This window comes from Leptonychotes weddellii, chromosome 2 (assembly GCF_054177405.1).
Source record: "Leptonychotes weddellii isolate Sample4059 chromosome 2, ASM5417740v2, whole genome shotgun sequence".
NCBI lineage: Eukaryota > Metazoa > Chordata > Mammalia > Carnivora > Phocidae > Leptonychotes > Leptonychotes weddellii.
Window position 1 is genome coordinate 115,434,321 of NC_138370.1, and position 14,438 is coordinate 115,448,758.

A 14,438-nucleotide genomic window follows, 5' to 3' on the forward strand; every position below is an offset into this window, starting at 1 on the left:
AAAAAAAAAAAAATCCCAAAATATACACATGCCCATCGTGCACAATTCAGTGTAACAAATGCTTATTGCATCCCAGTCATATGTTGAGCACTGCACCAAAACTAAGATGCACAAATGAGGGAAACATTTCCCTGCCCTTAGGAACTCACAGTCTAGCTTAGTAGCTTTCTTGTTCTAGGAATCATTTATCACTAGAGGTTCCTTGGATAGGTTTTTCAGGGCTTGTGAAAAAAGTCTTAAAATTGTATGCTTGTAATTACATGTGTACATCTTCCTAGAGATTGATAGTTCATAAGCATTATGACACTTTTAGAGATATTACCTCTGAATTTAACTCTTAATATTTTAAAAAGCAACTGTCTACCACAGAAAGTTTTGAATGAGGGGGCTACAAAATATGGATAATTTACTGTTAGAGTTGACTATCAGTTACAGGCATAACCAAAAGAATTAATGCACTGCTTAGAAAATCTCAGCTTATTTCCTTGAGATATTTTTTATTTGTAAGAAAATATCTTTCATCTGTAAAGATCCTACTTTTTTTAGGAAGGGTAGGTAAGGGGAATGACTGATTAATATAAAGCACCATGCTTTCAGTTTTCATTATTATGACTTTTAAATTTATTGACAATGTGAAGAAGTTTCCTATGGTTTTAGGTAAATTTAAAGATGTCCTTTCTTCAAGAAATAGAAATTAGCAGCCAGTGTCTATTTTTCAAGTAGCTAACCCTTTTGTTGTGCTATGAAGCTTTCAAGAGTTCAGTTGGCAAGTTCGTTTACAGCTTTGTGGTGGCATTGTTCCACAGCAAATAGCAGATTTCATGAGAATGGTGAGTCCAAATTTCCTTATATCTTGCTTCTACTTTGTTTCTCCTCATGAAGGATGTACTTCCTTTGCACTATCCATTTTTCTCTGCCCTGTTTGTCTCCAGAGATTTTTGTTTGTTTCTTTGTTTTCCAAGAAGATGTTTATGTTGTGCATTGCAACATAAAAGTGAAACAAACAAGTGAACAAGAAAACACATAAAAAGGCATAATTTCTTCATTATGCAGGGGGATCATAGAGTTAAATGAACCAACCATCTTGCATTAGAAGTCATACTTAGAATTGGTTATACTATCAAGGTTAAGAGGTAAATTGAGAAGTTTCACATTCTAGGGAAAGAGGGGAAAATAATTAGAAAGTATAATTCTTAATGATGCTGAAAATATATGTGCAGTCATGTGAAAACAGACAGTTATTAAACCTGTAGAATGTTTACCTTGACTTTTTTTAGCTCCAGATGAAAACTTCAGAGATGAAGTCAGCATGCCACTAGAACTGTACTAGAACCAAAAGTTCATGGAAGTTTGGGGAGCTGCAGATTCAGGAAAAGGGCAGGCAGGAAGCATTTTGGAGTGCTAAATCATGGTAACCTTCAGATTCAGGGAAAAGACTGAATCTGAACATTTTCTTACCAAGTGGAGAACTATTGCTTAGGCCCTAGGGCATCCATCATATGTGAGGAGAAAGTAAAATGGATTCATCCAACGATGAGACAGAATATTGAAAAGGTTACACTCCCTTTTTATAAGTCTATTAAAAGTTTATGGTCTTGCACAGAGTATGTGCTATAATAAAATTATTATGTCCCTTTTTAATGGCAAGACAGTCATAAGAATGATGAAAACCATTTCCCAAACTTGGTGAAGGTTTAATAGGAGACTCACAGGGTCATTTGTGGAATATTGGCCTACAGTATCTTGTGAAAGAATGGAATTTATTGTTTATTGAAAATGCTTTTAATTCATAACCAAAAGAAATTCCCCATAGCTTCTAATTCCAGGGAGAATCTGATTCCCATCTTTATGTGCTTTTTTTGAAAACTGAGCTCCTTTCATGTTCCTCTAAAAGTAGTGAGGGATAAAATGCTATGCCTCAGTCCCTTTTTCTGAAAATTTCTTAAGATGTTTGTTATTTTGGACTAAGTTCAGCAGAAAACACTTTTAGTGACTTTGTTTCATGACATATGCACCAGAATGCTATTTTCATAGTAGGGCAATGTATCCCCACTTTTTCTGAAGCAGGCTTGCTCATGGTCCCTACTCCATTGCTTTGTGACTCCTGTTTCATCACCCAAAAATGTTTATAATTGGCCATAATTCTTACACATACACTCACAGAAGAGTTCATAAGCTCAACCACAAATAGAAGGCTTAGCAACAATCGAAGCAAAAAATGTGGCTTGCAATGAGTTAATTTATAATACTGTAGCATATAATGTAGCTTCTTCAAACCAAGAGGTCCTAGGCAATGGGAGAAGACAAAGAGCTACAGAGTGTGGAGACCAAGATCATGATACAGAAAATAGTAGAGGGCAATCGAGACCACTCAGGGTCTACAGTGAGAAGACCCAGACTCAGGACCTCATTCTACCTTGGACAGGTACACTTCATTTATCCCCTAAACTTTTGTTGAACTTCAATTACACATGGCCATCGAGGATTCATTAATTATACTAATAAAAAAGACCTAGTTCCTGTTATTTAGTAGCTTATTGTGTGGTAGGATTGATAGATAAGTAACTGAGAAATTATAACCACTCTGGTAAATTCTATGAAAAGGTGCTATAGAAGCCAAAGTACGTTATGTACTAATGTAATACCTTACATTAGCACATAGTTCTCTATGATTGTGTTTGTATAAACTGTCTTTTAGTAGACAAAGGAGGCTTTCAGGAGGATGAAAGTCTTAAATAGGACCAGAAGGATGGGTAAGAGTTAGCCAAATGAAAGGGAGGTGGAAGAGTACGACCTTCCTTCTAGACAAACAAAGCAGCCTATTCAAATGCCAGAAGAGAAGAAAGACCTTCTTGCAGTTTATCTGAGGAACTGTGAGGTAATGCAATGTGATCAGAGATGAGAGTCATGAGAAAGCAGAGACAAGGTCAGGAAGCACAGTTAAGTCATTTCCAGGGAGCACCCATGCTGAAGGTAGGGGGAGTGACTGGAGGAATATCATTCAGAGATGTGTGTCTTAGATAGACCATTCTTTCTCATTGGTGGGATGATGAATATTAGAGAAAGACCAGTTAGGAAGCTAGTGAAGTGGTTAAGAGAAGAGATGATGGGGGTGGGTGGTTGGGGCGCCTCAGTGGCTCAGTTGCTTGGGTGGCTGACTCTTGGTTTCAGCTCAGGTCATGATCTCGGGGTCCTGGGATTGAGCCCCACCTCGGACTCTGCACTCAGCGGGGAGTCTGCTTGGGGATTCTCTCTTCCTCTCCCTCTGCCCCCCACCCCACCCCCTGCTCTCTCTCTTGATCTCTCTCTCTCTCTCTCTCTCTCGTTCTCTCTAAAATAAACTCTTAGGAAAAGATGATGGTAAAATGAACTTCAAATGCAGTGGGGATGAAGAAAAAAACAACAGATTCAGAGATGTTTTTGGTAGTATAATTATGGCAACTAATCTTAACCTATTAAATTTCCAACGACGTTTTAAGAGATAAAGTATTAAATGTGAAAGTGGTCAGTAAACTTTTAAACCACATGATGTTATTAAAGAAGGACTTTTTAGCCTACAGGTGTGATTGAAATAGTTTAAACCTAACAGTTTTAACCTATATGACATAAGGTAAATAAAAGTGTCATTTATTTCTATCTTATTAATAAAAAGCTCAGAATTATTTTCTTTTTAAATTTGTCCTTAGACTATTTCATTAATGAATGAAAAGCCATGCTCTGTTTGAAGAAAATCCACTATGTGAAATGTATTAATTAAATGGAAAAATAGGGGGAGAGTGGTAATATACCTTACATTAGTACATAGTTCTCTATGATTGTGTTTGTAAAGAAGAAACTTGAGTGATTCTCAACCTTTTGTCTTCCACAGCATACCTGAGAAACAGTCATCAATTCATTATGGTCATCAATTCATTGGCACTCATTAAGACAATGATTTTTTTTTTAAAGATTTTATTTGTTTGACAGAGAGAGACACAGTGAGAGAGGGAACACAAGCAGGGGGAGTGGGAGAGGGAGAAGCAGGCTTCCCGCCAAGCAGGGAGCCCGATGCGGGCTCGATCCCAGGACCCTGGGGCCATGACCTGAGCCGAAGGCAGACGCTTAAGGACTGAGCCACTCAGGCACCCCAAGACAATGATTTTTGACAGGATGTGTGGGGTATGTCAAATTCTTGTGGTCAAATTATTAACTGGAAATAATTCCTCACCCTCAGGTGATTCTGTTTCCTACCCAATCACCCCCTACTTCAGAGCACTTTGTCCTCACCACACATACCTTAGATATTATTGCTTTAGGAGCAACTTGAGGATAAGGGCTTTTTTGTCTCATCCATTGACCTCATCTAAGTCACTACATGTTCTTAACACACAGTATATTTTCAGAATAATTCATTGAATTAATGAAGTGTTTTTAATCAATTTATATTGACTATTTTATTAACCTTCCCACCCATTTTTCTAGTCTACATTACCCCAGTGAAAAGAAACCCTACCACTACCTCCGGATACCATTATTCTTATTTTACAGAATTTTAAAATGACTTTTACACAGTCACACAGCTAAAAACCAAGGTTCTAAGCCAGTGCTCATTTCATTATGTCACAATATCTTTTAAAAGGCTCTATTTTTCAACATATACAAGGTCTTTTAATAATTTACATACTGAAAAAATATAGAATAGAAATGAATTTAAAATAATATTTACCACTTTTTTTATAAACATTTTGTGTATAAAAGGGATACATGAATGTTCTCTTATATAAGGTGCCAGCCATTGAATCATATAGAGAGAAGAATCAGTAATTATTAGATTAGTAGAACTCTTTTGATTGAAAAATTTATTAATCCTGAGTCTTTGTGTCATGTTCTAAGATTTTTCAGAGAAATCAATGCAGGAGAGGGGAAAAAACTGTATAAAAATGATATATTTTAAATTTATAAAAGTATTTTGGAATTGAAAAAAATATTAAAATTTAAGTTATAATACAATAGAATTTCTCTAATGACAGTAAAGTATAGACAAACCCATTTTCCTTAATAAAGTTTCTAATTCTGTAACTATGTTTCGGTATTCACTGTAGATTTGCATGTTAGGGCTGTTCGTTTATGCTAATGTGAGGAGTATAGTTTTCTCTGATTAATGTCCCTAGGATGGATTGTTACTGAGTCATGTTACTAATATAGAAGTGCTAAGGATATTCCCCCCTGTTCATCTTGCTTCTGTTTTGTGACTAAAGGGCAGAGGCACAAATGACATGTGGCCTTAATTATAGGCTAACTCAGCAATATTTGTGTACAGTGTATTGATTTTTCACCCAGAACGTTTTTCTAGCTTCTTAAAGCTCATGTTTGCCTTATAACATATCACTGAAGCTAATGTGGCCTTTGCTTGTGGGAAGTCCTGCAATAGAAACTTCTGCTTCTCAAAATTTTGAGTTAACATATTTCTTTATAACCTTCCATGTGCCATTATCATATCACACGTTATGCTGAAATGAACCACATTTAGGTCTGTCTCTCCCAGCTCCACTCGCCTAAAGTTCCTTGGGAGCAGAAATTCAGTGCAGAAAACAGTGATGAGAGCAGTGACTGATGCATGTTGTATGACCAATACATTTAATTTGTTTTTTTTTTTTAAAGATTTTGTTTTTATTTATTTGACAGAGAGAGACACAGTGAGAGAGGGAACACAAGGAAGGGGAGTGGGAGAGGGAGAAGCAGGCTCCCTGCGGAGCAGGGGGCCGGATGCGGGGCTTGATCTCAGGACTCTGGGATCACGACCTGAGCCGAAGGCAGACGCTCAACGACTGAGCCACCCAGGCGCCCCCCAGTACATTTAATTTGAATTGAGTTCAACTGTCCTGTGCTGACCACTTTTCTAGTGCTTATAAAACCCTCTCTTGTATCCAATCTTATTTAAGCCTCAGGAAAACCCTAGAAAATGATGATTATCCTCAACCAATCTTACTGGCCTTACCTTCTAAATATTTCCTGACTTGGACCACTCCTCATCTCTTGGTCTACACAGACATCATCTCTGCCCTAGACCGTGTCATAGTCCCCAACTTGTCTTCCAGTCCTCTTGTGTCCCTGGTAGTCTGTTCTCCAAATGGCTAGAGTTTTCCTTTCAAAATATGAAACAGGTTACATAATTACTCAACTAATACTCGCCATTGGCTTCTCATCCTATTTATAATAAAATTCAAAGTAATTGCAATGGCTTACAAGGCTGTACTTCAGTGTAGTTCCAAATTTTGTTATCATAACCCATAGTAAGAAAGGTGTTTTATATTGCGATTCCATGACTGTGAAATCATGACCTGAGTGGAAACCAAGAGTTGGGCACTTAACCAACTAAACCACCCAGGTACCCCTACCCCCAACTACTTTCTGATTTCATTTTCTATACTCCTCCCTTTCCACTCTGCTCAGTGTACTGGCCTCCTTGCTGTTCACTAAGCATACCAAGCAATCTCACCCATCAGGGTCTTTACATTGCAGTTTCTTTTGCCTTGACCATTCTTGCTTCAGATATCTATATGCCTTCTTCCATTACTTCATTCAAATCTTTGCTCAAATGTTATCTTATCAAAGAAGCATTACTGAATGCCTATTAGGTACTTTGTACAGTCTTAGACTCTGAAGAACAAAGATATAATTTTGTCCTTAAGACTTTGCACCCTGTCTAGTGAGAAGTAAAACAAGTAGATGTTGAGTGAAAAATTGTCCAAACTTTAAGTTAATTGATGCACAAAGAAAAAAACTCAACTTAGCAATGTGGGTTAGAGAAGGCTCCTTGGAGGGACTAATATCTAAATAGAAACACAAAGGATAAAGCAAGAACTATCCAAGTTAAAAAAGACAGGCAGAAGAAAGGGTTATGCAAAAATCCCAGGGTTAGAAGAGGTTTGGAAGAACTGCACATCTTTGGGGGTAACTCCATGAAGAAAAGTGAGAAATCATTTGGGCTGGTGGGCAGGAACCAGGCAAAGAAGGAGTGACTAAACATTGTGGGCATTTACTCTTTCCTGAGTGTGAAGGAAAGCCATTCAAAACTAGCAAACAGAAGAATAAAATTATGAGATTTGAACCGTTAGAAGGTCACTCTGTCTGCAAAATGAGACTAGAGTAGAAAAAAGGAAGATGGAAAGCAGGGGGATAAATCTGTAGTAACATAAGTTAGAACTGATGGTGGCCTGAGGGTAGACGTAGGCAAAAGATTAAAGAGATGTTTAGAAGCTAAAACCAACATGAATTATAAATGCTTAGCTTTTGGATTTAGGGTGGTAGAATTCAAGAATGAATTATAGCATGTAGTAGCTGGTTAATAAATACATGTTGAATGAATGAAACGGAAGGATTTATGACTTGGACACTGGGTGATTGGTAGTGCAATAACTCAGTCTTTTTGATTAAAGAACCATTGAAAAATTTAATTTCCAGGGAACAGTAAAGAGAATTTCCATTTTCAAGACATGATTAAGCTTTCTGATGGCATAAAGCTAATAAATTTGTGACCTAACATCTGAGAAAGCTACAGAACAGAATGAAAAATAGAGAAATCTAAATTTAACTTTCTTGTAAGCCACTAGAGCATTATTTAATTAAGCTTTCTAATTATACTTAGTTCACATTATAATTAAAATTTACATTGCTAGCTTTCAAAGGTTCCTCTGGTCACTTAGTACTTGTGATATCTCCAGACAACTTTAGTGCTTTTCATATATAACAAATTATAATACAATGCTTTGCATGTAGAAGTTCTCAAAAGCAATTTGCCGAATTACCTGGAAGGATATTTGTTACACATTTGAAATTTGCTTCCTCCTAAATAAAGCAGTTTATGAAACTCTTTCCAGGTAATTAAGAGTCATAGCAAATGAAATGACTTGCCCAAGGTCACTCATCTTACTAGTGTCAAAGTCAACATTGCTCCGAGGCCAGTACTCTTTTCATTGTTCCTGTCAAGAAATCTGTGACTTTTCAAGAGGCTCAGAGATTCTTTTTGGTCACTTTGGCCAAAGACTAAATTTGATTATGATATACAGATTTCATGTCCACTTTAATTACAACTCATAAATCTCTCCATTCCTCTTCTTTAGAACTAAAGCATATAATGGTTTCTGTCCACAAATTATTTTATTCTACCAAGAAATATATATCATTGAAGACTCAGAGAAAATCACATAGTTTCTCTGTGATATTTTCTCTTGCATCCATACAAATGAAGCATACTTAAGCAAATGACAAAACTTGCTTTGATTACTGTATAAATAGTTAGAACAGAGGTCTTAATCTTGGCTGCACATGAGAATTACCTGGGGAGGTTTTGAATATACTGATGCCTAGATCTCACTCCAGACCAATTAAGTTAAAATCTCTGGGGGTGCAATTCAGGCATCAGCATTTTAAAAGGTCAGAGATGGCTTCAATGTGCAACCATAGTTGAGAACTCCTGGGTGAGAGCAAATTGATGGAAATGATGAACTCACAGTCAAGCATCTTTACTTAATGTTTGCTTTTTTTTCCAACCACAAGGTGGCAGCATCACAATACAGTGCACGTACTAACCCCTTGATGGAGTGGATTTGGAAATTTGTGTCTGTGATATTAATTAATAGCATTTTGAGGGTTTCTCCAGCTGGAGAAGGCATTATTCACTTTTTTCTTATTCTCTGTTGCTTTGTTGACTAAGAAAACTTTTAAATATATTTATTTCCACAAGTTGGATTAGCAGGAACTATATTATAAACTATAGTTGGTTGCAAAGAACATGGATTTTGTAATCAGATGGATTTAGGTTTAAACACTGCCTCTACCACTTACCTATAGATTGTTTAATCTCTTCATGCTTTAGCTGTATACCTAGAAAAGGAGGGTTGTTATAAGGACTAACTGAAATAATATATAAAAATCAGCTTTGTATGACTGGTACCAGAATGAAGATGTCGGGGAGGCTACAGTGATCATGCTATGATAGACCTGGGTACACAAAGTCCAGGAAAACTCAGGATACAGTACTTTTTTGTGTATGGTTTTTCTTTTCTGCATGTGGGTCTCTTCTTTCTCTGTTCATTTGTCAGCTTACACTGGTAATTATACAATTGTCTAGCTGCCTTCATTTTAAAGAACAAAGAAAGCCAATTTCTTTTTTTACTACACCTTTATAAGTGGAAGGTGCCATTAGCAATGGAAGTAACTTCCTTTATTGTCAAGTTTCTGTAACAAATTAGCCTTTGTTTACTCACAGTTACTGTAATTCACTTCTCAAGCCTTGAAACTGTCTAAGTCAGCAGTGGCTTCCTACGTGCCAGGTCCAAAGAAAACTGTCATCTTATGCATCTTTGCTATTTGAATAGGCTGACGACACTCTCCGCCCTGACATATTTACCCCTTTCCTGCTGTGGTGACACCACTCCTGTTCTCCAGTCTCCGTTGTTGTTTGAGTTGTCTTTTCTTCTCTTAGAATTATGAAGCCCAGGAGTTCTCTCCTATAGACCTAATTTCTTTTTACCCTGGGAATCTTATCTTTGACTACAGCCTTCATCTTAATGACCACAAATGACTCTCAAATCTAGGCATTGTCCCATAAAGTTGTCCTGAATTCCAGATTTACAAGTCTAATACCACTGGCATTAAAAATGGTGTCTCAAAATTAACATGTCAAAATTTTGAAATGGTTGTATCTCCTATTGACACAAAACCGCCACCTTCTCTTCCCCCACATCACACCTTTCAATCCATGGCACTACTTTCCACCCAGATGATTAAACCAAGAATCTGGTTCCTGAACTCTTTCCTCAGCCCCCTTATATCCAGACTGCCAAAGCTTATCAGTTCTTTACCAATCCCCCACCCCCAACAAAACACTTCTTAAAGGAGTGATGCCATATCACAAGTCTTCATTTCTTACCTCACACTTACTCTGACATAGCACAGTCTGACTTCAGCACCCAAGTGTTCTTGTTAAGGTCACTCTGTTGTGCCGTTCATGCTTGTCTACCTGTTGTCCTTTCTGCCCTGACAGGATACCCCTGAGAGCACTTGTTCTCAGGCCTCGCTTAGGGACCAAACGTAAGGCAACTTAGGAAAGGAGAATTAATCGTATTAGTTATCAGAGACAGATTTTATTAGCCTTTTATCTCCCATTGTGGAGTACTCTCAACTCATCAGACTTTTAAAGGGCATTTACTTCATTCGTAGTATTAGATTGTTTAATTTCTATTCAAGAGCACAGACATAGTTCCTAAAACTTGCCTGAGAGATTTTAAAAAATCAATCAATAGTACATTACACATTGTCATTTGTCTACTTTTAGAAGGTACTGAAATTTTGGGAATTGGAAACGAAGTCATTGGTTACTGCATAGTAAGTTTACAATATAGAAAACCTACGTAATTCTGGAAAATAACAATATTTAGTCAGCTCTTTTGAGAATTGTGCATATTGCTCTTATACTTCTATTAATTTGGAAGATTGCTGGTAAGACTGTTAAGCAAATATTGAACTCCATTGTGGATAATGAACTGTTCTTGGTGTTACAGGGATATAAAGTTTTAGAAAAAAAAAAATAGAACATACTAAACAGTGTCATTAGTCAAAAAATTATTTAAAAGTACGTATCATTTAGTGCAATATAAAATTATTCCTTCTAACTATTTATTTTCCACTCAGGAGGTTAAAATTTTAAGAAGTTCGACTCACCAACAATTTAAAATACATTTGGAAAAGTTATTCTATAATCATAGATTCAAGGAAATATAAAATTTTGCACATTTCTTTAAATGGATTTTCTGATCTGATTTTATACCCAAATCCACCCTTCTTGGTTGAAGCATTACAATGAATTGTGCATCTTTTCACATTCTTCAAGCTGCAAAAGTCAATATGAAAAAACAAAGCACATTTCAATAGGACATAATATCATTTTCTTTGATCCAGCTTCCGAATTAATAGAGAATGCACACACTGAAAGAAAATGCTATTTAAAGCCTTCAAACGAGGCATTTTCAACAAGACAGCAGAACACAAAGAGAAAACGTGGAACAAAACCATATTGCATGCTTAATTAGGACAAAAGAAGCAGAAAACAAACACCAACTTGATGATTGTCATATGGTTCAGAACATGACTGATAGAGAAACAATGTTAAATCAGGGCTCAAAAATGGATAGAAAAAACTTTGCATGACTTAGATTTCTCATATCTGGTTCTCATCTCTTTTGAGATTCACATGTATAGAGGTCTTGATGTTGTCCCAGATATTTTGACAAAAAGCATTCAGGATATAAGTGTTGACTACTTGAGTGATATTTGCCAGATCTAGCTATGTGTGTAGAGTGACAGAAAATTGGAACAGAAATCAGAGTGGCAGGCTCAAATTTGTTACTAATGAAAATCTTTTTGTAAGTGTTGAATTATTCAACTTAACTTTTCTGCAACCCAGAAGAATTCCTCCATCCCATCTTTTCCCGTAAGAGATCATGCATTTTACTCCTAACTCTGCCACCAATTAACTTTATGATCATGGACAAATCACCTGTGCTGTTTTTATATTCTCATTTGCAATTTGCATAAGGGTGGCACTAGATAATCTCTAAACTCTCTTCCATCACTAACATTCTATGATGCTGTTGAAGGCAGGATTATTTTGAAGATTAAGGAAAGAATAAATTTGGACATTTTACTAAATTATTACTTAAATATGTGACATAAAATGAAGTCACAAGAGAGCAAGTTGTACTTTGGGGGAATCAATTAGGAATTTGAATAATACTGATTAAAGAGATCTCTTCAGCAAGAACTCATGCCTGGCAGCAAGAACTCAAAAGAATGCCAACAGAATCCATGTTGCTAAATCCCAATTTTATTATGTAGAATTGTACTCTTTTACATGCTTTCTGGCAAAAGCCATATTTTATAGATAAGTTTTACATTTTTAAAAGTGGAGAAAATGGAAGGAAATGCTGACATGATGTCTTAGAGAGGAAAGGGTGTAGAGCTGTGATTGTTGAGACCCCAGTAATAGAATATGTTGCAATTCAGTTATTTGTTTCATCCTCTAATTGCTGTATACCTGTGATCACAGATATGCCATGTCATAACATTGCTATGTGGGATGCTCACATAATTATCCTCCAAACACTTGTGACAGTGAAGGGCCTGGGGACTGTTAGTAACTATAAGGACAACAAGCACAAACTGGAACTATTTTGAGCAAATTGAGACATGCAGTCACCCTATTGGCTTGTGTTTTTATTTCTTGTTTTAGGAAGATGTTTACTTTAAATATTGTTTCATTATCCCTTATTTTTGGTTAATCTCTATTACCATTTCCTCTGAATTATTCTTCAAATTGGGTTTTAATTTAAAAAGTCCATTGTTAATTAGTTATGTGACTTCAAGATATTTTTAAAAGAATTCTTTTGCATCTTAGTTTTTTGATCTAAAGATTATTTAAAAGGGCATATATAAAGAGCCTAGCACATGGTATCGTCTCAGAAGGGAAAAAAAGTGACTTACTTCCCTTAATTAGATAGAGAACAGTGTTCTTCGTTTATCAAACTTTCAAAGATAGTTGGGAAAGCAGATCTGAGAGCATTATAACTGTGTGTGTGTGTGTGTGTGTGTCTGTGTGTCTGTGTGTGTGTGACAATTTGTTCTGCAGTTCCTTTTTGTTTTATTAAATACAATATCCATATTGGTATTGAGACATGTCTTTTATATTTTTCCACTTTTTTAGGTGCTATCTGATATTAAAGTCTTCCCTCAAGGATCTATCTGGATCTGTCTGGGTGTGGTGGCAGTTTTGAGGTTTGGAAACCTTTGTGGGGTTCAAAATCATGCTTTGTATCATGCATTTCTGGTGCCTTAAAAGCCAAGATCTTCATTTGTTTCATTTACAAGAAATAGAGAATTACTTCCTCTTTTTGAAACTCTCTGATCACTTGACTTTTATAGCATTGTAATATTTTTATTATCTATGTATTTCTTTGAATGTTCCTTTTTCCCTTTCTTTTCCTCCTTCTCCTTCTCCTTCTCCTTCTTCTCCATCTTAGTGTAATTCTCTTCCTCTAGTCAACCTTTAAACCTTGATGTCTGACAGGGGTCCATTTTGGCCCTTTACTCTTCCTACCGGCATTCACTCTATGGGTGACCTCATGCACTGTCATGATTTCAACAAACACCTCTTGCTGATAGTCTCAAATCTATACATCTCTAGCCAACATTCCTGTAATCATCAGATCATCTATTTAATTCTCAAATAGGCATCTCTGACCACATAGCGCTTGGCTTACCTCTCTACCAATCTCATTTCCCTTTTTCCATTCTCTATTTCTTTAGATGCCTCCATAAATACCATCATTGTCCAGCTGCTCAGCTTAGAAATCTGGGAATCATTCTTCTTTCTCATTTAATCAAAACCAAAATTCTACCAATTTGATTTATTACTATTTATTAATTATTCTTAATCTATAAAATCTATATTTTCTATCCATCTTTACTTTCCCTACCCTAGTCAGACCTTTTAATTTATTTTCTAGATCATGCATTAGCTCCCTAACTCTTCTCTATGCTTTCAGTGTGTCTTTCTTCAATCCAGCCAAAGATTTGTTCATGCCATTCTCTTAAGTTCTTCAGTGGTTTCTCCTCCCCTTCGGGAAGAAGTCTGCTCCATATCATGGTACGCAAGACCATCCTTGATCTAGCCTTTGCCTGACCCATCTTCTTCTCTAGGCACAGCTTTTATCTCTTGTCACTTTGACCACATATGTTACATGTTACTATCACAGAATTGCTTCCAGTTCTCTTTGCATGTGTGTGCACCCATACAAGGAAATGCACATCCACCGCCACCACCACTGCTATGCTGTTTTCTAGGTTCTGTGCCCTTGGCCCGGAGTCATCTTTTTCTTCTTCTCCTTTCTTTTTGACAACATCTCACACATCTTTTGCTCATGGAACTAGTACAGATGTCATCTACGCCAAGAAGCAAAAGGTTTTGCCAGCATTTTGTTAGGATTTCTTCACTCTATCCCATATACATATGCATACTTCTATCATATTGTGTATTAATTTTCTGTTTTATATCAGTCTTACCCCACTAAACTGTGAGCCCCTTGAGGTCTGCAGCCATATTGTTCAGTTTTGAGATTTCAATTTCTAATGTGGTCTGGTACATATTAGATGCCCAAGACCTTTACTGAATGAATGAATGAATTTAATAAATGAATACATTGATTCTAATATTTACTAACTCATAGTAATTATGTATTTGTTCATGTGTTACCTCATTTAATTAAAATGATTTATGCATATATATATAATAACATCAATATAAAACACATTTAATCCAAATTAAGTTATTGTTTATGTAATCCATTTGAATTCATGGCTCAATATCTTTAAGAATTTCAAGCAAAGAAGCAGAGTCCAAA

The 14,438-nt window shown here is 36.2% G+C and overlaps 1 protein-coding gene across 1 annotated transcript in view; it reads left to right on the forward strand.

Moving 5' to 3' along the window:
• MAPK10 (mitogen-activated protein kinase 10) overlaps positions 1-14,438 on the forward strand; it is a 263,310-nt gene that overhangs the window by 230,122 nt on the left and 18,750 nt on the right. The window contains exons 8-9 of the mRNA XM_081813138.1: positions 10,319-10,368; positions 12,762-12,813. Coding sequence (XP_081669264.1) covers positions 10,319-10,368; positions 12,762-12,813 — 102 coding nt within the window. The remainder of the gene's footprint in view (positions 1-10,318; positions 10,369-12,761; positions 12,814-14,438) is intronic.